Source organism: Lemur catta, chromosome 10 (genome assembly GCF_020740605.2).
Source record: "Lemur catta isolate mLemCat1 chromosome 10, mLemCat1.pri, whole genome shotgun sequence".
Taxonomy (NCBI): Eukaryota; Metazoa; Chordata; class Mammalia; order Primates; family Lemuridae; genus Lemur; species Lemur catta.
The window spans coordinates 86,000,008-86,022,859 of NC_059137.1; the positions used below are offsets into that span (position 1 = coordinate 86,000,008).

The 22,852-nt window shown below is 38.5% G+C and overlaps 1 protein-coding gene and 1 long non-coding RNA gene across 2 annotated transcripts; both read left to right on the plus strand.

The window, feature by feature from the left end:
- Window positions 1–1,405: 1,405 nt before the first annotated feature.
- ZNF510 (zinc finger protein 510) lies at window positions 1,406–19,476 on the plus strand (the record flags this gene model as incomplete). Its single annotated transcript, XM_045563488.1, has 4 exons — window positions 1,406–1,492; window positions 14,338–14,464; window positions 14,747–14,842; window positions 17,276–19,476. Coding segments are annotated over 4 exons (1,932 nt in total), but the record flags the coding sequence as incomplete, so codon positions are not given.
- Window positions 3,050–5,796, plus strand: LOC123646473. Its single transcript, XR_006737909.1, has 3 exons — window positions 3,050–3,377; window positions 4,241–4,299; window positions 5,760–5,796. It is a non-coding gene; the product is annotated as an uncharacterized LOC123646473 (long non-coding RNA).
- Window positions 19,477–22,852: the final 3,376 nt, after the last annotated feature.

The window sequence follows — 22,852 nt, forward strand, 5'->3', positions numbered from 1 at the left end:
TGAAACATACACTCTCATTTTCTCTTTTTCCTGGAGTTGAACTTTTATTGCACCAGGGTAAATTTTTAAATATTTTAACAATAGTATGTATGTTAAATACAGAGATATTGCTATGCATTTTCAGTTCTTTTCTTATCATTACTATAAGTTCTCATTCAGATAAAAGTCAGTATAGTTCCTTTAGATTAACAAACAAAATATATAAATGTCAAAAAGAAAAAACACAAATAAAAAACTTAGAATGCTGATTGGCATTATTAAAAACAAATTTTAGTTGTTTCCTCCAGTATCTATTAGAGTTTTTTTCAGCGTCAACAGTAAAGTTTTATTCCTTAATTCACATAAATTGCACTAATTTACTGGTAAAATTAATCACTTTTTTCTTGCTAATCAAATCTTATTTTTTATCTTTTTATCACTGGCATATAATAATATAACCTGTATTATAAAATATCAACCAAGAAAAGTGTGTGTGTATTAGTAAAAAGAGTGTTATAAAATATTATGCTCAGAGGTTCCTGATAATGGTTCCTAATTTCAGAAGTGTGCACACATAAACTTTAAGCAAGTTCATCTCTAGGAGGTGCATAATTTGCATGATAATTGTTTTCTTATTTGGGGTTGCATGTACTTTCAGGTATTGTGATATTGAACAGCTTACTTGCTTTTTCTTTTATTTCTTTCTCCCCAGAGACAAACTCTGAGGATACAGTTATTATTCTTTTATGTTAATAATGGATTCCATTTTCTAGCATTTGTTACATTTTACAGCTTTATTCACAGAGCCATTTACATATACTCTTGGCATCTCTGAGTTAAAAGGCATACTTGGGAAATGACAGTCCAAATTTTTACCTCTATAAGCTTGATATTACAAAATTTTCAAACACATAAAAAGTAGAATATATTAAAATAAACATTCAAATTCTAGAGGTTTCAAAATTCTTTACATTTTGCCATATTTGCCATTTGTAATTCTTATTTTTAAAAGAAACTTTTAAAATATATATAATGCAATCCTAAACACTTTAATATGCACCTCTAAAAAAAAACTAAAATTACCTACATAATCTCAATGTTACCACAATTACTTTCAACATTTTTTAATATCCAGTGCATATACAAATTTCCCCAAAATGTTTCTGCAGCTCTTGTTTTCCGATCGAGGCCCATACATTGCATTTGCTGTTATGTCATAAAGCCGGGGCCCTGACAGAGCCTGGGCTCCAGTTTGCAGGACAGACTGTCAATAACACGCTGTCATTCCCTAAAGCTTCCGAATCAGACACGCACGCACACCTCCGCGACCCCCGCCGGAACGGGCAGGCGGGCGCGGTGCTTTATGGGAAATGTAGTCTTGAATTTTCTGGACTCTCGCGCAGCATTCTGGGAACGAAGATTCTGAGCTTTCCTCTGCGTGTACGTGCAGTCGGCTCCATTTTCCTGCTTCCGCCGTCTGCGGCATCGAGGGTCCCGGCGGTTCGCACCGCAGGTGAGCGCTGTGGGACACGGGGTTCGCACGGCTTGCGCACCAGGATAGAGGGGTGGGCTTGTGTCTGGGGGGCGGGAACCGGACGTCTCGGAACTCCCCCAGGGTAGACCCGACCCCGCCTCCGATCGCTGGTGCCCAGGCTAGTCCCGGACCCCGCCTCGGAACGGCCGGGTTCCAGGGGCCAAGTTGGTGCTGAGTCCTTGTCAGAAGCTGTCCGGTGCGGGCCAGGACGTGGGGGCCAGGATGCAGCCAGACTTGGGCAATCCCGTGCCGGCAGCGGGACGGGAATGCACAGTTACCATATTAGCCGTGAACCGTGGTCTGGGGTGAGAGCCCGAGCTTAGGAGCTGGAAGGACTCGGTAAATTTTGGCTCTGTCACTTGGGCACCTGAAAATTGGGTTAGTGAAAACTTGCTTCTTGGCATTGTTCAGATCTTGTTCATCACCTGTAAAGCATTTAGCCAAGTGCTAGTTAATAAGCAACTTGTAAATGTTAGTTAGCTCCTGTCATATTTGGAGGACACTTTGTTCTTTTCATTTAATTCGCACAGCCACCCTATTTGAAGGTATAACTGTGTCATCAAAAAAGAAGAATGAGGGAGGCAGAGGCCGGAGGATCGCTTGAGCTCAGGAGTTCAAGAGAGCTATGGTGATGCCACTGCATTCTAGCTGGGGCGACAGAGGGAGACTCTATATCAAAAAAAAAAAAAAAAAGAAAGAAAGAAAGAAGAAGAATGAGGGTTGAAATGATAGAACCAAGGTCACGAAGGGTAAGGGAGCTAGGACGCAAGTACAGACATGCTTTACTTCCCAAATTACGCAGTTTCTAATATTCTACCTGTGTAACTCAAACTCAGCATTGCAGCCTTCACAACACTTAGCTGAGTGACTTGTCCCCAAATCCCTAGGACAGTGATTGTGAAGTCAGTGTGGACAGAATCTTGCTATATGGCAAGTATGTTTGTTCTGGAATTTCTGGCATATCTCCAGAGCCTTTGGGTCAGAATGAGACTCCTGCCACTTCCTGCACTGTCCAGGCTGTCTTTATCTTCAGAAGGCACAGTCTGATATTCTAGGGTGAGCCTCCTATGTAGTTTAAATGTTTTAGTAACTACATTCAAATCTAAAAAGAAATGTGAAATTAATTTTAGGGACATACTCATTTTCTCGACATATGCAAAAATGTTATTTCAACATGTGGCACTAGCCACATTTCAAGTGCTCAGTAGTCAATGTGACTAGTGGCTAACATAATGGATAGCACAGATTTAATGAATTCCAAGAGAATCAGGTTCAGGCCTTATGTCAGTGGTTCTCAACCAGGGTGATTTTGGTTCCCAGGGAACTTTGGAAATGTCGAGACATTTTTGATTGTCACAACTAGGAGGATAGGTGCACTAGTGTCTAGTGGATGTTTAGAAATGCTCCTAAAGATCCCGTGATGTACAGGACAGCTTCCTATGACAAAGAATTATCCAGCCCAAAATGTCAATAGTGTTGAGGTGGACAACACTGCTTTCCATGAAAGTTTCAACTAAAATGAGTTTCTTACCCAAGCCTAAGTCCCAGCCTCTCTGGTTCGAAGGAGCTCTTCGTGTGGCAGGGAGGAGGGAGCCCAGGGACAGCAGTCCCACCTGGAAGAACAGCTCTTTGACAGAGACCTCACCAGAGCTTCAGAACAGATGGAGAAGAACCCAGAAAGCAGGTCCTGATTTGCTGCACCAGAAGCAGTTCTTCCCCCCCACCCCAACCAACAAGTGGAACCAGACAGAAACAGTTCTTAATCCCCTGACCCAGAGAGAGCCAGATGTGGTGATGTCGCCACATCCAGAAACCATCACAGACTGTGTGACAGTGAACTCTGTGGACCAGCGTGCAAAAAGTGGTGAGCTGGGGTTGAGAGGGGTGGGTGACTGTCAGGCTGCACAGAAAAAGCCATGTTGCTGGAGGGCTTTTCTCCATGGTATCCAAGGAAGGCATAACCAGCCAGAGCTGAGGGAATTCTGTCTGTTATCCTCCTCATAGAGCCCCCATTTTCTTGAACTTTGCCTCACTCTTTCTAGATTCTGAGTCACTCTTGTGCCATATCCATCACATGCTGCCTCTAGAGATATACTAAGGTTTTCTCTATCCTGATCATATAGGATCACAGAATGATAATGTAGGAAAGAATATCTATTGCTGTCTCTTTTAAAACCTTAAAAAAAATTGAACCTGAGATGAATGTTTTGTTCATGGTTACCCAGGACAGAGCTTGGAGCAAAGCCCCATGCTATTCACTCTAAAGTTTCTTATCAAATGTCTTTTTGAGAAACTGCAACAAATAAGAACAAAAAGATTTTAAAATAGTCTGTCTTTAAGCATCTTTCTTTCTTTCCAGTGTTCTGTTGATTTTCCATTGGTGTAAATAATATTAATAAAATATTAATATTAATTCTGTTTAAATTTTTTGTTAATTAGCCAAAGAAGACATACATTTTTAATAAATCACAAGGGGACATACATTTTTAATAAATCAGTAGGAAAATAATTTACAATCATCTGATGAAAAACAGCAATGTTATATCCACATCAGATATGCACATATTCAGGAGGTGCTGTCTCTTTGTGGTGCTTCCTGCCCCTTCTCAAGGGTCAAAGCAACATTGTTCCATAGGAAGGACTTTTCCCTAGCTGGTATGATGAGATTTTGAGGCAGGATAATACAGAGGCTGACCAGACCTCTCATGACTCTTTCCTTACCCCCAGCTTATCCTTTACAGTTGTCCACACTTTTCTAAGAGCAGCAGAACATGAACATATCTCAGGTAAGTTATTTATTAAAACTGCTTTAAATTATGGATTTTATAGATGTTTAAGGGTCCATACATTAATATAGAAAAGTAGACTTAGAAATGGATCAGAATCATTCAGGGGAGGTATAGAAAAGCAGGCGAATAGCACAACAGAACTGGTATATAGAAAGATGTAGGTCCCTCATGTTAGAGATTTTCCAAAGTGGAGGTTCAGTTTTTATTCTTTCTGATAGCCATTGTAGAGAATTAGACATGCATTGTTTGTTTAAAGACTTGCATTGTTGAGAAGCTTAAACCAAACTGATTCCTCATGGAATCTAAAGTCATTGACATTGTGAAAAATGTCTTTGTTGGTCTTCATGTAAGTGACAGTGCAAATCTTTCCACTAACAGCCCTGAAAGAATTGCAATTTGTTGCTTGTGTTTTCTCAGTGGAAGTAGAGGACATAGTGCCAAAGTGGAACTTTTATTAATGCAGTTTTTCAGGAAACTGTCAATTTGTCCAAGAAAGGCCAGATTGGTGGTATAGGCTCAGCTGATCAAAGATGGAGAGTTAAAAAGGATTGTATCAATCCTAAAGAGTGGGTGATGTTTTATTGTTGCCAAGTACGGGAGGTTACTACATTTTGAGAGCAGACTAAACAAGGCATGCAAGGTCCAGTAAGAATCTTTACCCATTACAATTTGGACTTCTCCTTAGGGAATAAAAGAGATGGAGATGGAGATAAATATTATGACCAGACTAGGGGTATTAGTTTGCTATGGATGCCATAATAAAACACCACACATGGGTTGGTGGCTTAAGCAGAAATTTACTTTTTACCATTGTGGAAGCTAGAAGTCTGAGATCAAAATATCAGCAGGTTTGGTTCCTTGTGAGAGCTATGAGGAAAGGATCTGCTCCAGGTCTCTTTCCTTGGTTTGTGGATGTCCATGATCACATCATCTTTCCTCTGTACATGTCAATGTCTAGATTTCCTCTTCCTGTAAGGAATTGAGAAATTTTTACAATATAGAAAGACAGAAATAATGTAATAAATATGTTCCTACCTTCCCAAATTACCAGCTATACAGATTTTGTTAAATTTTTATTTGGTATGCACTTTTTTTCATTTTATTTATTTAGTTCTTTAACTGAGGCATGGTTTCAGTACCAGTAAAGTGCATTCTTAAGTGTGTGACTGGATGGATTTTTACATATTCATGTAATTTAGCACCCAGATTAAGATGGAAAACAATTTCATCACCCTTGAAATTTCCTTCCTGCCAATTTCTAGTTAATAACTACTGCACCCCTCTACAGAGGCAACCACTATTCTGAATCACATGTTAGAAAAAAAAGGATAAATTCATTTTTGAACATCATATAAATGGAATCATGTAGTATGTGCTCTTTGTCAAGGGAAGGGGAGGTCTGGCTTCTTTCTCTATACATATAAACACTTTTCTTTTCTTTTTTTTTTTTGAAACAGAGTCTCGTTGTGTTGCCCCCAGTGGAGTGCAGTAGCATCACCATAGCTCACTGCAACCTCAAACTCCTGGGCTCAAGTGATCCTCCTGCCTCAGTCTTCTGAGTAGTTGGGACTACAGGCACGTGCCACAATGCCCAGCTGATTTTTTTATTTTTTTGTAGAGATGGGGTCTCACTCTTGCTCAGGCTTGTCTCGAACTCCTGACCTCAAGAAATCCTCCCACCTCGGCCTCCCAGAGTGGTAGGATTACAGGAGTGAGCCACTGTGCCTGGCCATTAGTTTTTAGATTCATCAGTTTTGCTGTGTGTTTCAATATTTCCCTATTATTGCTGAGCAATACTTCACTATATGAATATGCTAGATGTATGTATTGCTAATGTTCTTGGATTCTGTGGCTTGCCTATTCATTTTTTAATAGTCTTTTGATGACAAAGTTCTTAAATGTAATAAAGGTCAGAATCAGTCTTTTCTTTAATGGTAGTTTTTTGTGTGTCATGTTTGAAAGATATTTCCTTACTCCAAGATCATGAAAATATTCTCCCATATTGTTACTACATACTTGATTATTTTAGCTTGATCCACATAGAATTAGCTTTTGTGTTTGATACAAGGTGCCAAGGTTCACATTTACATATGCACGTCCAGTTGCTCTAGCACCATTTGTTGAAAAGATCATCCTCCAGCCAATGAATTGCAGCAGTCTTTCTCTTATCAATCAAGTGACTGTATGTAAGTGAGACAAAATCTAGACTGTATTCTCTTCCACTTATTTTATCTTTTTGTAGTACTTCACTGTCATAATACTATTGCTTTATAGTAAGTTGTGAAATATGATAGTGTAGGCCTCCAACTTTTGCTTCTTCCAGAATTTATTGACTGCGTTAGATTCTTTGCATTTTCATAGAAATTTTTATCAGTTTCCACAGAAAATCCTCCTGGGAAGTTTTTCAGGATAGAGGTGAAGTCTTTGATATCTTTCATTAGATTTATTCCTGTGTATTTGATCTATTTTGATATTAGTGCAAATGATAATGTTTTTTAAATGTCATTTTCCAGTTGTTAATTTTTGGATTATTAAAATGCAGTGGAATTTTTAGTATTGATCTTGTATCTAGGCATTTTGTCAAATTCATTTATTCTAATAGCTTTTTTTTTTTTTGAGACAGAGTCTCACTTTGTTGCCCGGGCTAGAGTGAGTGCCGTGGCATCAGCCTAGCTCACAGCAACCTCAAACTCCTGGGCTTAAGCGATCCTACTGCCTCAGCCTCCCCAGTAGCTGGGACTACAGGCATGCGCCACCATGCCCGGCTAATTTTTTCTATATATATTTTTAGTTGTCCAGATAATTTCTTTCTATTTTTAGTAGAGATGGGGTCTTGCTCAGGCTGGTCTCGAACTCCTGACCTCGAGCGATCCACCCGCCTCGGCCTCCCAAAGTGCTAGGATTACAGGCGTGAGCCACCGCGCCCGGCCTATTCTAATAGCTTATTTGTAGATTCTTTTGGATTTTAAATGTGCACAATAATGTTCTGCAATAAAGACAATTTACTTCTTTGCAATCTTTGTATCTTTACTTTCTTTTTAGCCTTATTGCTAGGACTTCCAGTAAAATATTGAATACAAGTGGTGATAATAGAAATCCTTGTCTTATACTTTACCTGAGGGGTAAAGTACTCAATATTTCACCGTTGAGTCTTATTTTAACAATAGATTTTTTTGTACATGCCTTTTATTAAAATAAGGAAGTTCCCTTTCTGTTTTTAGTTTCCTAAGGTATTTTTTTTAATCATACCATGAGTATTAAATTTTGTCAAATGCTTTTCTTTCATCTAGTAAGATAATCATATAATTTTATTCCTTTATTCTTTTAGAGGGGTGAATTATATTGATGGATTTATCCATATTTAACCAAAATTGCATTCCTGGGATAATTCCCACCTGCTCATGTAGTGTTATCTGTTATGCCTTTAATATATCTCTGGATTCAATCTGTTAATATTTCAATTAGTATTCTGTATCTACATTTATGGAGAGATTTTGGCCTTCACTTTTCCTATCTTGTAGTGTCTTGTCAGATTTTGGCAGCAATGTTACATTTTCATAAAATGAGTTGAAAAACAGTTATTCATTTTCTGTTCCCTGAAAGAGTTTAAGAATGCTGTTATTTCTTCCTTAAGTGTTTGGAAAAATATACCTGTGAAGCGGTCTCTCTAGAGTTTAGAAGAGTCTCTATAAGACACTTGGAGTTTTTTTGTGGCTGTTTTTTACTTATGAATTCAATTTATTTAGTAGGATATAGAAAATCCAAATAATCTTCTAGTGTCTTTTTTTTTTTTTTTTTTTTGAGACAGAGTCTCTGTTGCCCAGGCTAGAGTGAGTTCTGTGGTGTCATCCTAGCTCATACCAACCTCAAACTCCTGGGCTTAAGTGATCCTACTGCCTCAGCCTAGCTGGGACTACAGGCATGCACCACCATGCCCGGCTAATTTTTTCTATATATATATTTAGCTGTCCATATAATTTCTTTCTATTTTTAGTAGAGACAGGGTCTTGCTCTTGCTCAGGCTGGTCTCGAACTCCTGACCTCAAGCGATCCAGCCTTGGCCTCCCAGAGTGCTAGGATTATAGGCGTGAGCCACCTAGTGTCCTTTTTTGGTAACAGCTTTATGGAGGTATAATTCACATTTCATTTCACACATTTAAAGTGTACAGGTCAGTGGTTTTTAGTATATCCACAGAGTTGTACAGTCTTCACCACAATTTTAGAACATTTTCATCACTTCAAAAAGAAATTCCATATCATTACCTATCACCCCCCATCCTGACATACCTGATCCCAGCCCTAAACAACTGCTAGTCTATGTTCTATCTCTATAGATTTGCCTATTCTCAGCATTTCTAATAGATGAAATTATCTAGTATATAGTCTTTGTAACTTTCTTTCACATAGCGTACTGTTTTTAAGATTCATCCATGTTGTAGTATATATCAGTACATCATTTCTTTTTTTTTTTTTGAGACAGAGTCTCACTCTGTTCCCCGGGCTAGAGTGAGTGCCGTGGCATCAGCCTAGCTCACAGCAACCTCAATCTCCTGGGCTTAAGCGATCCTCCTGCCTCAGCCTCCCGAGTAGCTGGGACTACAGGCACGTGCCACCATGCCCGGCTAATTTTTTCTATACATATTTTTAGTTGGCCAGATAATTTCTTTCTATTTTTAGTAGAGACGGGGTCTTGCTCAGGCTGGTCTCTAACTCCTGACCTCGAGCGATCCACCCGCCTCGGCCTCCCAGAGTGCTAGGATTACAGGCGTGAGCTACCGTGCCCGGCCTCATCATTTCTTTTTATTTTGTCCATTGTATGGATGTACCACATTTTGTTTATCCATTCATCAATAATGAACATTTAGGTTGTTTTCCACCTTTTTGCTGTTAATACTAGTGCTGCTGTTAATGTTTATTTTGCATGTTTTTGTGTGGACACCTGTTTTCTCTTAATAAACCTTGGAAATGAATTTCGGAGTCATATAGTAACTCTACATTTATCTTTTTCAGTAACTGCCGAACTGTTTTCCACAGAAAATGCACCATTTTACACTCCCACCAGCAGTATATTAGGGTTCTACTTTCTCTACATCATCACCACTTGTTATTACCTTTTTTTTTAAATTATGGACATCCTAGTAGGTGTAAAGTGGTATATCATTTGGGTTTGATTTGCATTTCACTGATGATTAATGATGTTCAACATCTTTTCCTGGGCTTATTGGCTATTTATTATCTTTGGAGAAATGTCTATCCAAAGTCCTTTGCCCATTTTTTAATTAGGTTGTCTTTTTGTTGTTCAATTATGAGTTCTTTATATATTCTGGCTACTAGACCTTTATTAAATATGATTTGTGACTATTTCTTTCCATTCTGTGGGTTATCTTTTCACTATCTTAATAGTATCCTTTGATGCACAAAACTGTTTAATCTCAGTGAAGTCCGCTTTATTTTTCTCTTTGGTTTCTTGTGCTTTTGGTGTCATATCCAGGCAACCATTACCAAATCTGAGGTCATGAAGGTTTACTCCTGATTTCTTCTAAGAGTTACATAGTTTATGCTGTTTATTTAGGTTTTTGATCCATTATGAGGTAATTTTTTAATGTGGTATGAGGTTGAAGTCCAACTTCATTCTTTTGATATAGCTATTCAATTATCTCAGCATCATTTGTTGGAAAAATTACTTTCCAAATAAATTGTTGATGTATGGGTTTATTCCTGGGCTCCCAGTACTAGTCCATAGATGTATATTTTTGCCAGTACCAGATATAATTTTGTCTATATTTATGCCAGTAACATACTGGCATAACACACTGTCTTGATAACTGTTGCATTATAGTATAGTAAGTTTTGAAATCAGGAAGTGTGATCTCACCAGCTTTATTCTTTTTTTTATAAGATTGTTTTGACTATTCAGGGTCCGATGTATTTCATATAAATTGTACAATCAAGATTTCTGCAAAAAGGCCATTGGGATTTTGATGCAAATGTCATTGAATCTGTGGATCATTTTTAGGAGTATTGCCATCTTAACAATATTAAATCCTCCTATCTATGAACATAGATTGTCTTTCCATGTATTTAGATCTTCTTTAAATCCTTTTAGCAATGTTTTCTAGCGTTCATATATAAGTCATGCACCTTGGTTGAATTTATTCCTAAGTATTTTATTATTTTTTACTCTATTGTAAATGGTATTGTTTTCTTAATTTTTCAATTATTCATTTCTAATGTCTAGAGATACAAATGATTTTTGTGTGTTCATCATGTATCCTAAAACTGCTGAATTCATTTATTAGCTCTTAATACCTTTTCTGAGGATTCTTTAGTATTTTCTATACATTAAATCATGTGGTCTATGAATAGAGATAGTTTTACTTTTTCCTTACCAATCTGATGCTTTTTTTTCCCTTGCCTATTCACTCTGGCTAGAACTTCCAGTACCATGAATAGAAATGACAAAAGCAGGCATCCTTGTCTTGTTCCTGATCTTTGGGGGAAACTTCTTTTACCTAGTGTATGATGTTAGCTGTGGGTTTTTCAGAAATGCTTTATATTGTGTTGAGGAAGCTCCTTTCTATTACTACTATGTGACATGTTTGTTTTATCATGATAGGGTGTTGGGTTTTGTCAAATGCTTTTCTACAGCACTTGAGATAATCATGTGATTTATTTCCTTCATCTTTAATGTGATGTGTTATACATTCATTTTCTTATAGTAAGCCACCTTGCATTCCTGGAATAAATTATACTTTGTCATGTGTTTAGTCCTTTTTATTTTCCACAGGACTTGGTTTGCTAGTATTTTGTTGAGAACTTTTGTACCTATATTTATAAGGGATATTGAACTTTAGTTTACTAGTGATTTTTTGTCTGGCTTTGGTTCAAGGTAATTCGTAGAATGAGTTAAGAAATGTTCCCTCCTTTTCTAGAGTCAATTTTGGTAGTTTGTGTGTTTTTAGGACTTTGTCCTTTCATCTAGTTTATCTAATTTGTTGGTGTACAGTTGTTCATTGTATTCTTTTACTGTCCTTTTTATTTCTGTGAGGTCAGTATTAATATCACCACCTTTATCTAGTTCCTTAAGGTATACTTTAGGTTATTGATTTCTTTTTTAATGTCGGTATTACAGCTATAAATTTTACCCTAATCACAGCTTTAAGGGAATTCCATACATTTTTTTCCTTCCATTTTTTTATTTTATTTTATTATTATTTTTTTTTACGTCAGCATATTATGGGGGTACAAAGTTTAGGTTACTTATATTGCCCTTGCCCCTCCTCCCCCCAGTCAGAGCTTCAAGCATGTCCATTCCCCATACATTTGTGTATTTTGTGTTTTCATTTTCAGTAGTCTCAGTGTATTTCCTAATTTCTCTTTTGATTTTTCCTTTGGTCCTGCAGCAAGGTGGAAATCCCCCAATGAGTGGCCCCCAGGGACTCTGCACACTCATACTAGCACACACTTGGCTTTTAGCAAGTTGTTAAAATTGTCTAGTTTCATCTTCCTAATTATCTTACATGGATTTTGGTAGCATCTGTTTCAGTGAGCGAATGAGCAGGTCCTGATTCTCCCTGAAGGTGCCTCTCTCTCTCTCCTGATAAGCTCAAAAAAGATATTAATTTTCAATTTGCCCAGCTATGTTCTAGTAAGGATGTTAGTATAGCTCTTTTTAGCTCTCTACATCTCTTACCTAAGATCCAAAGCTATACTGCTGCATGATTGTAATTTTTTCTACTTTAGTGAGACTTATTGTCTGGTTTTTGTTTAACGAACATAGTGCACTAGAATATTGTTATGTAGAGGTTATCCTGTATATGTCAGTCAAGTTGGTTAGTTATGTCACTTACATCTTCTATGTCAGTGGTCAGCAAACTTCTTCTGTAAATATCGAATATTAGGCTTTGTGGGAGATACAGTCTCAGTTGCAACTACTGAACTCTGCAGTTATGTTACAGCAGCTATGGGTAATACACAAACAAATGTGGCTGTGTTCCAATAAAATTTTTTTTACAAAAACCCTGACAGTGCTGGTGTTTTTTATTTATTAAAAAACAGTGGTGGGCTGGTTTTGGCCTTTGGGGCTGTGGTTTGCTGACTCCCGTACCGTATCCCTATTGGTTTTTTCAATCTACTTTTCTATGAGTTGCTGAGAGAGTTGCATTAGAATCACTAATTATGATTGTAGATCTGTCTGTCTCATTTCTTTCAAATATTGTTTACATACAGTCAGTTCTCATTATTCTCAGTAGTGATATTCCATAAAGTCACTGCACTGAACTAATAAATATCAAAACTATTGCTCAGAGGGGAAATACAGGGTTAAGTTCCAGCAAGCCTCTGGTCACATTTTCATAATACATTATCTTGTGTTATGTGTCTTTTTGTTTAGAGACACCTTAGTTAATATTGTTGATTCATCACCACTGAACTAATGGTGAACAGCACCGTAACTAATACCTGAGCAAAGCTTATCTAACATAGGTATTTTCTCCACAAGACATAGCACAGTCTTGTGTTTAGGAACACTGGACCGCACTTTAACACTACAAATGTGGGCTGTTTAAAAATGTGAAATCACCAAGAAGAAGGATGAAAATGCAATAAATGTGGCACTAAATAGACTGAGAAAAGGACACTTGTTTACAGTATTAGAGCTGAAATAAGATAGCGTAACATCGCCTTGTTCAATCGTAGCTGGGAACATGCATGTCAGGCAACTCAAATTTTTTATTAATGGCTTTCTGTAGAGTTCTGCGAATGACTGCAAAATAACTGTAAGTATTAATTTTGAGGTTCCAAATAAACTTTAGTGAGTGGGTGAATTCAAAAATATGTAATCTGTGAATAATGAGAAATGGTTATATTTGGAAGCTGTTTACAGGTGCATACCAGTTTATTATATCTTCTGTTGAAAGGACCGCGTTACCGTTATAAATTGTTACTCATTACCTTTTATAATTCTTACCTTAAAATCTACTGTTTTTGATATTAATAGAACCACAGCAACTTTCTTTTGGTTAATGATTACGTGGTATATCTTTTTCTATCCTTTTACTTTGAATCACCATAGATTTCTGTATATAAAATGTGTTTTCTTTTGTTGTTGTTTTTATTCTGTCAGACTTTCCTTCAATTGGATTGTTTGGTCCAGAGGTTGGTAAATTTTTCCTGCAAAAGGTTAGGTAGTAAATATTTTTAGTTTTTACAGTCATAAGTTCTCTCATGGAATGTCTCAGTGCTATTTCAGCACAAAAGCAGCCATAGGCAATGCAAAATGATTGGGGACGCTGTGTTCCAATAAAACTTTATTTATTAAAAAAAACTGGCAAGGCCGGGCTCGGTGGCTCACGCCTGTAATCCTAGCACTCTGGGAGGCCGAGGCGGGTGGATCGCTCAAGGTCAGGAGTTCGAGACCAGCCTGAGCAAGAGCGAGACCCCATCTCTACTAAAAATAGAAAGAAATTAGCTGGCCAACTAAAATATATATATAGAAAAAATTAGCCAGGCATGGTGGCATATGCCTGTAGTCCCAGCTACTGGGGAGGCTGAGGCAGTAGGATCGCTTAAGCCCAGGAGTTTGAGGTTGCTGTGAGTTAGGCTGATGCCACGGCACTCACTCTAGCCCGGGCAACACAGCGAGACTCTGTCTCAAAAAAAAAAAAACTGAAGCCAGATTTGACCCACAGGCCATAATTTTCTGACCTGTTCCCTAGATTATGTCCACGGTAGTCTATTAGGGTGGAGAATAAAAATTGCAGGAAGTTTATTTACATTTTTGACTATAAAAATAATTTAAAAATTTTACTATTGATAGTACATGTGTATAACTCATAAGCATATATATGTTAATTGTGTTATAAATATTTTTACTGACTACCTGCAAAGTATAAAATTAGATCCAAAATAGGCATCTTTTATATTTGTTGGTTTTAAGCTCTTTATAGTAAACATGATAAAAATTATTTTCCATGGGTCTTTTCTATGTCACCTCATTCTGAACTGTTCAGATTGAACAGCAATGTACTGTTACAGGCATCAGTGTCATTTGAGGATGTTACTGTGGAATTCACCCGGGAGGAGTGGCAGCAGATGGGCCCTGCTCAGAGGACCCTGTACAGAAATGTGATGCTGGAGAACTACAGCCACCTCGTCTCAGTGGGTGAGCATATAAGCATAACGTACCCTTGTAACTCCATATAGAAGGCATTTCCTTGTTAAGTACCAAAACACATGAGCACTTTGTTTAAAGGTTAATGCTATTTAGGCTTTTCATTCAAGTCTAAAGTAACCAAGCCTTTTTGAGGACTAGGATGAATGTTTTGTCACTGCCAGTGATAAATTCAAATGAGCACCTTCAGGATGCTGCTGTATCTTCTTCCTGTTTTGTAGACCATAAAGCTCATATATCTGGCCTAAGTCCTCAATTGTTTCCTATTTACAGGGTACTGTGATTTCAAACCAGAAGTAATCTTCAGGTTGGAGCAAGGAGAAGAGCCTTGGTTCTCAGAGGAGGAATTCTCAAACCAGAGTCACCCAAGTGAGTCACTTAGCACTAACAGACAGAATTCTGCACGGGTAATTAGACTTCAGAAGGTCAGTTTAGGAGCAAACAATTTTATGTTACAAGACTTTTCTTAGTAAGCCCAAAAGCACAAAAAACACTAGTCAAAAGAAAATGATTAATAAATTTGACTCCATTAAAAGTAAGCACTTTGTTCATAAGAGATAACATTAAAAGAGTGGAAAAGATAAGCCACAGAGTAGCACAATATGTAGATACTGCAAGTATAACCTGGAAAGGCTAAGCTTCCTAAAAATGTAAAGAACTTTTGCAAATCAATATGGGAAAAGATAGGCAACCCAACTGAAAAATTGGCAAAAGACTTTGAACAAGAACTTTCAAAATGGCCAATAAATCTTTGAAAGTGTGTTCAATCTCATTAGCTTTCATGGCATGCAAAATAAAATAGGAAGTGAGGTATGAAGTAAAATGAGAGATCTGGTGTGAAGTGAGATGAACAAATTTGGCAATGCTAATTCCTGGTGAGGATGTGGAATATTAGAGACCCTTATCCACTAACTGGAAACATGGAAAATACCATTAACTGGTAAAACCACTGTGATGTCAGGAGGGTTTTCTAACAAAGGTAATGTTTTGCCTACGTTGTAACCAAGCAGTTCCTTTTCTAAACATATTCCCTGCAAGAAGTTAAGATTTTATTCTCTAGAATGCATAAAAGAATATTAATGGCGATATTGTTTATATTTGCCAAAAATTGGGCTTATCAGCAGTAGAATGGAGAAATAATTGCATTCGTTAAGGGAGAATTATGCAGCTGCATAAAATCTTATACAGTGCTTACAAACATAATATTAAGAAAACAAAAGATACAATATGCATATGTGGTTACATTTATGTAAAAGAAACAGGCAAAAATCAATTACAGTTTTAGGAATGCAAATATTGGAATTCAAAGAAAATCAAGGAAATCATTGCATAAATATGAGGAGAGTGGTGAACTCTAAGCATAAAGAAGTTATAACCTGGCAGGGATAAATAGGGACTTTTGTAGAGTCATTTGTGTTCTGTTTCTTAACATGGTTTCTGATTCCATGAGTGTTCACTGAGTACTGTTAAGTTGCACATGAATGTTTATGCAGATATATATTACTTCATACTTAAAATGTTAAGAGGTAAGCTGCAAGTGACAAATTATATTTGCAGTGTAACCTGTAAGAAGGCATTTAGAATGCATAAAGAATTCAGGTATTTCTTAAATGTCATCTTTGCAGTAAGGCCTCCCATGGTACCCCATTTAAAATTGTACTCCTCATGTCAGATTGAAATGTGGAAACTTAGGATAGGATGGTTAAGTTCATTTATCATTTAGTTCTGATAGAATAATTCAAAGGTAGGACAGCCAGAATAAAGCAGCGCATCTAATTTATTTGCAAGAATGGATTTTCTTTTCATCAGTTTTATACTTGTTTGTATTTTTGTGAATCACAGCTGTAGGATAGGTTAGCACCTGAACTATAAACTTCTTCATTTATTCATAAGGAAGTTGGTGCTGTTATGAATTTAATTTGATGTTGAAGAATTGATGAGGGATATAAAATTGGAAGAATGTAGATAATTGAGTATTCTAACTATTATAATCTAGATAATGTCAGTACCTAGATGGTAATTTATTCCCTTAAGCCAAACCCTTTCCCTATTGGGCCTATTCCATGAAAACTATTATCTCCTAATTTTTCTTGTTATTCTACAGCCTTTGTTGCATTCATCCTATTCTCTGATTTTCCTGCTCCCTGAAATAACTGCTCCTATAAAACTATAATTTTTATTTTCCTTTTCTTTCCTTTATCCACTCAGATACGAAAATCTTATTGTTCACATGCCAAATACAGATATATATTTATTATTTCCTTTCCCGTTTGCACTATATTAATATTGTTTTTTAAAAGAGAGAGCTTTGGCCAGGCGCAGTGGCTCACGCCTGTAATCCTAGCACTCTGGGAGGCCGAGGCAGGTGGATTGCTCGAGGTCAGGAGTTCAAGACCAGCCTCAGCAAGAGCGAGACCCCATCTCTACTAAAAATAGAAAGAAATTAGCTGGCCAACTAAAATATGTATATAGAAAAAATTAGCCGGGCATGGTGGCGCATGCCTGAAGTCCCAGCTACTGGGGAGGCTGAGGCAGTAGGATCGCTTAAGCCCAGGAGTTTGAGGTTGCTGTGAGCTAGGCTGATGCCACGGCACTCACTCTAGCCCAGGCAACACAGCGAGACTCTGTCTCAAAAAAAAAAAAAAAAAAAAAAGAGAGCTTGGAGGCATATATATTCAAACACACATATATGAATGATTTAATGTTGATAAACCAAAGAACGAATTGCAATATGGCTGTATGACTATAAGCCCCACCAATAAGAGATGTAAGATTAATAAGATGTTTTCAATTGTTTCTCAGTTCTAGAATATTACAGAGATGATGACCTGAACAAGAGGAACGAGAAAATCAAAGAACAACACTTGCAGCAAGTAATACTCACCAAAAATAAAACATTGACTAGAGAGGAAGAGGAAGAGGAAATTTTGGGAAAACCATTTAGTCTGCATATAGCTCCTGTTTCTTCAACAAAAATATCCTGCAGATATGACTCGTGGGGAATAAATTTGCACACTATTTCTGAATTTATCATTAATAATAGAAAGCCTTCAGCAAAGAAACTGGGTTACCATAATATATGTGAGAATTTGCCTTTCAAAATGAAGTTTGAGAAAACTCAGACTGAAGAGAAATTTTATGAATATAGTAAAAACATGAAAGCTCTCAGCCATAATGAAAATCTTCCTGAGCATGAGAAATTTCAAACTTTGGAGCAAACTTTTGAATGTACTGAAATTGGAAAATCCTTTAATGGTAAGGCTGACTATGTTACACATAAGAATTCTCACACAGGAGAAAAATCCTGTAAAGATGATGAATTTAGGAAAAACTGTGATAAGACAACTCTTTTTGACCACAGGAGAACTTGCACAGGGGAAAAATACCCTCATCTTAACCAAAATGGGAAATCCTTTCAGAAGTCAGCTGTGAAAGAATATAATAAATTTAACATGCCTGTGAAACATTTTGAATGTAATGCAAGTGGAAATAATTTCAACAGGAAATCACACCTCACTCGACCTCAGAAAACTGTCCCAGGAGAGAATCCATTGGTATGTAATGACAAAACAGAAACTGGGAATAAGTCCTTTGAATATCATGATAAGAAATCCTACCAAACATCAGTCCACAAAGTACACCAGAGAACTCACTCAGAGGTAAAACCCTATAAATGTAATGAATGTGGAAAATCTTTCTGTCAGAAAGGACATCTCATTCAACATCAGAGAACTCACACGGGAGAGAAACCATTTGAATGTAATGAATGTGGAAAAACTTTCTCCCAGAAGTCACACCTCAGTACACACCAGAGAATTCACACAGCAGAGAAGCCCTATAAATGTAATGAATGTGGGAAAACATTTGTCCAGAAATCAACCCTCAGGGGACATCAGAGAATTCACACAGGAGAGAAACCCTATGAATGTAGTGAATGTGGAAAAACTTTTGTTCAGAAGTCAACCCTCAGAGATCACCATAGAATTCATACAGGGGAGAAATCCTTTCAGTGTAATGAATGTGGAAAAACTTTTGGACAGAAGTCAAACCTCAGAATACATCAGAGAACTCACAGTGGGGAGAAAACTTATCAATGCAATGAATGTGAAAAATCTTTCTGGCGAAAAGACCACCTCATTCAGCATCAGAAAACCCACACGGGAGAGAAACCATTTAAATGTAACGAATGTGGGAAAACTTTTGCCCGCACATCAACCCTCAGGGTGCATCAGAGAATTCACACTGGGGAGAAACCATTTAAATGTAATGAATGTGGGAAAAAATTTGTCCGGAAGGCAATCCTTGGCGATCATCAGAGAATTCATACAGGGGAGAAACCCTTTCAATGTAATAAATGTGGGAAAACTTTTGGCCAGAAATCAAACCTTAGAATACATCAGATAACTCACAGTGGGGAGAAATGAATGCAATGAATATGGGAAATTATATAAGAAATCATCCTTAAATGTATGTCAGAGAATTCAGGGAGGGGGGAAAAGCCTATTGATGCAATAACTGTAGAGAATCCTTCTGACAAAAGGAACATCCCATGTACTATCAGAGATACAGGAAAAACTAGTTGAAGGTGGTGTAAGAAGATAGTCCCAGAAATCAACCCTCCCAGTACATCAGAGAATTCACAAAAGAGAAACCATATGAGTATGAATGTAGGAAAAATTTTGTCCCAAAGGGAAAGAGTACATCAAAGAATTCACACAGGCTTCTGTTTCTTTGAAGGAACTATGCAAAGTCCTTCTGAATGAAGTCGTGCCCTATTAGATAACCTCACATATCACACAAGCCGGTAATTTGTTCACCAGTAACAATTTCATTTTTCCTATGGGCACATAACTAGTCTAAATCCCAATGTTCCTTTCATCTAAGTGGATCTTTGTGAGTGGCTACTGGAATGTGGATGCCTATGATGTATACCACATCCAGTTTTGTAAAGTAAAAGACTTCCCTGACAAACTACCAGAATAAAATGGATATGATTTCTAGGATGACCTTAGGTGCCATGCTTTAACGTGAGTGTAGGGGAGACGTAGATTTAGTTAATGAGGTTTGGGTGGGGTTCACAGTAGGGAAGGGAAACAAATACAACCTTATGGATGAGGCCCTTTTTGTTACTTGTACATCTGAAAGTATAGTAGGAATTAATATTATGCTGTACTCCGCCTTAAATCATAGAGGGAACTCTCCCAGTCAGGAAGAGTTGCATGTAAAGAAGATAACTTTGATGTCCCACAGCCCTGATGACCATTTTGGGCTTCAAATCTCTGAGTGGTGATCTTGTTGATTGAGACTTCTGGCAAACAGGCAGTCCTTGGCAGTGGAGGAAGGGAGGCTTGACTTGATACCCGGGCAAGGTTACCAGGTTCACCCTTTTTGAAAAGCAGCTATTAATTTACTCTTGCTCTCTTTTATACACTAGACACCTGTGACCTGAGAGAGGCCTCTGGCCTAAAATTTCAGTTTGGGGGTGTGTGTGTCATCTTGGATGCAACAGTTACCAAAATCAAAAGGACTCAACAAGCCTCACTGGTGAAAGGAAAATGGTATGTTCAAGATTGCAGAGTGAAGCTGCTCTGGGGCCGGGAATAGCATGAAATAGTAGTATAACAGTTATCCCTTACAAGGGAGATGTATCCCCCACTTTGCTGCCTGAAGCAAAGCTGCTGGCTTAGTCTTCAGTTCATACAGGTGACTCTAATTGGGCCTGGTTCCCTGTAGTTTGGCCAGCTGAAACCACTGGGATGCTGTGACTGTTCAAACTCAGTGCCATTACGCAGACCCAAAAATGAAAGTGGTCACTCCTCTTAGTGGACAAAACACAAGGATGTTCTCAGCTCTGGCCAATACTCCATTTGATGAACTTGCTATATTTTTATTCATCTGTGGGCTCTTGCTGTGGTCTAGCTATTTGACATTCCAGTCGAAAAATTGTAGACAGGTGTAAAAGGACTCCTCTTTAGTGAGGAAAAGATCAGTGTGACAGAAATAAGTAATCTATTACTGAAAATAAAAATTTATTAAAAGATATGTATAAATAACAGCCAAGAACTTTTGTCTAGCCCAAGATCCCAAAGGTTTTCTTCTAGGACTTTTTTCCTGAAAGGTTTATAGTATTACATTTTATATTTAAGTGTGATCCATTTGGGTTAATTCATGTATAAGAAGTGAGGTTTAGGTTGAGATGTTTTAGCCTGTGGATATCTGTTTCCTCTGGTACTATTTGTTGAAAAGACAAATCCTTCCTCCTTCAATTTCTTTTGTATCTCTGTCAAAAATGAGTTGGGCATATTTGCATGAGTTCATTTCTGGATTCTTTAATCCATACCACTGATCCATGTATCCATGTCTCCACCAACATCACACTGTCTGATTACTGTAACTACACTAAACCTTATCTAGTAGAATCATTCATGTGCTTTATTCTTCTTTTTCAATAAGAATTTTAGCTATTCTAGGGTCTGTGATTTTTCATATAAATTTAAAAATAAGCTTATCTATGTGCACAAAAGTCTTGCTGGGGCTTTGATAAGAATTTCATTAACTCTATAAATCAATTCAGAGAGAATTGACATCTTTGCTATGGCGAGTCTTCCAAACCATGAACAAAGCATGTCTATGAATTTATTTAGTTCTTCATTACTTTTGTCAACATTTTGTTATCTTCATCCTACATATTCTATACAGGTTTTGTCATATTTATGCCTTATTTTCTTTGGAGCAATTGTAAAGGTATTGCATTTTTAATCTGAGTTTCAACATATTTGTTATTACATAGAAATGTGATGGGTTTTTAGAGTGTAGATCTTTTATCCTGTGAACTTGCTGAAATAATTTATTATTTCTACAAGATTTCTGTAGATTCCCTGGGATTTTACTACATAGACATGCAAATAGGGACAGTTTTATTTCTTCTTTTCTAATCTGTATGCCTTTTTTCTTGCCTAATTGTGCTGGCTAGAATTTTCAGTGCTTTGTTGAATAGGAGTGGTGAGAGCAGGTATCTCTGGCTTGTCTCCAATCTGAGGGGAAAAACATTGTCTTTCACCATTAAGTCTGAGTTAGCTGTAGGTTTCTGGTAAGAGTTAGCTGTAGGGCTGGGAGCTGGCAGCAGCAGGAGAGGGGAGCAGCACCCTTGGAGCGAGGAGTGGGGAAGGGGAGGGGGCCTGGGCTGCCACGGAGGACAAGGTGTTCACCTGGGAGCTGGACCAGTGGAGCAGCAGAACAAGTGTAAACAGTTTAATGAAACCAAGTGCTAAAAGGGGGGGGGGGAGGAAGAAAGAAAGAAAAGAAAAAATTAACAAAAGAATGAAATGTGCAAGAGGTTTGTTGTCCTTTTACTGCCTGTGGATATTGCATGGTTTTATGGAACTCTTTAGAATTGGTAGAAAATCACCACATACAAAGTATTTATTCCTAGGCTACTGTGTAAACAGAGGTTATTATTCAGTGGGGACTGTGCCTCTTCTTGTAGCATTAATGGAGAACAGAAGCAGCCACGAGCATCTCCCCACTTCACTCCCACTTGCCCCAGCCAGCGACAGCTCTGGGCTCATTCACTGACCATGGCCCTGGCTGGGTGGCCTTTGAGGCTCCCCCCAGCTCTGGCATTCTGGGTCTCTGGCCCAGTGCAGGTCTGCTCTGCGGGCACCATGGGGCGGGGCTATGCACCCACTGGATGTGGGCTCTGGGCCAAGGGGTCCCACCGTGTGAGCTCAGGTAGCACTGCCAGGCACCCCAGGAGCTGGGACTCCCAATCCTCCCTGAGTGCCAGAGGTCAGCGAAACAGTGGGTCACACCACCGTGTGACATTCCAGGCAAATTCACGTCTATCCCGTGACTCTGTACCAACCCCCAGGACTCAGAAGCTCCCCCGCCCTGCAAGAGACACATGCTGGGGAGGCTTTGGAAGGAAGAGAAAGAGGTACCAGGGACAACCCCTCAAGGGCCTCCGCTTCGACCAGTTCTAAGGCCCTTACCTGGGGACAGGGCTAGTCCTGGGTAAATGGTCCAAGGAAACAGATTTCTGTGACGGGCTCTCTCAGCCACTTTTCCCTGAAGTTGTGACACCACCAACCTCCTGGGTCATTTCTGGGAGCTGTGCAGAGCCTGCTGCCTACCCAAGGCTGACACCTCCTTGGCATGCCAAGGCCAAGGCCCCCCCCACCCCGGTCTAGCCCCTGGAGTGCGGGGGCCAAGCCCGGCCTCCTCGGTAGGGAGGAGCCATTTCCTCTGGGATCTGGGAGTGGGAGCCTGAGGGGCCAAGCTGTGCTGCGGCACCCCTGCTGTCAGACACCAGCTACCAGTGGAGGGCAGAGCCAGACCAGCAGTTTCCCCAGGCACAGCGGGAGCTGGGGACACAGGCAG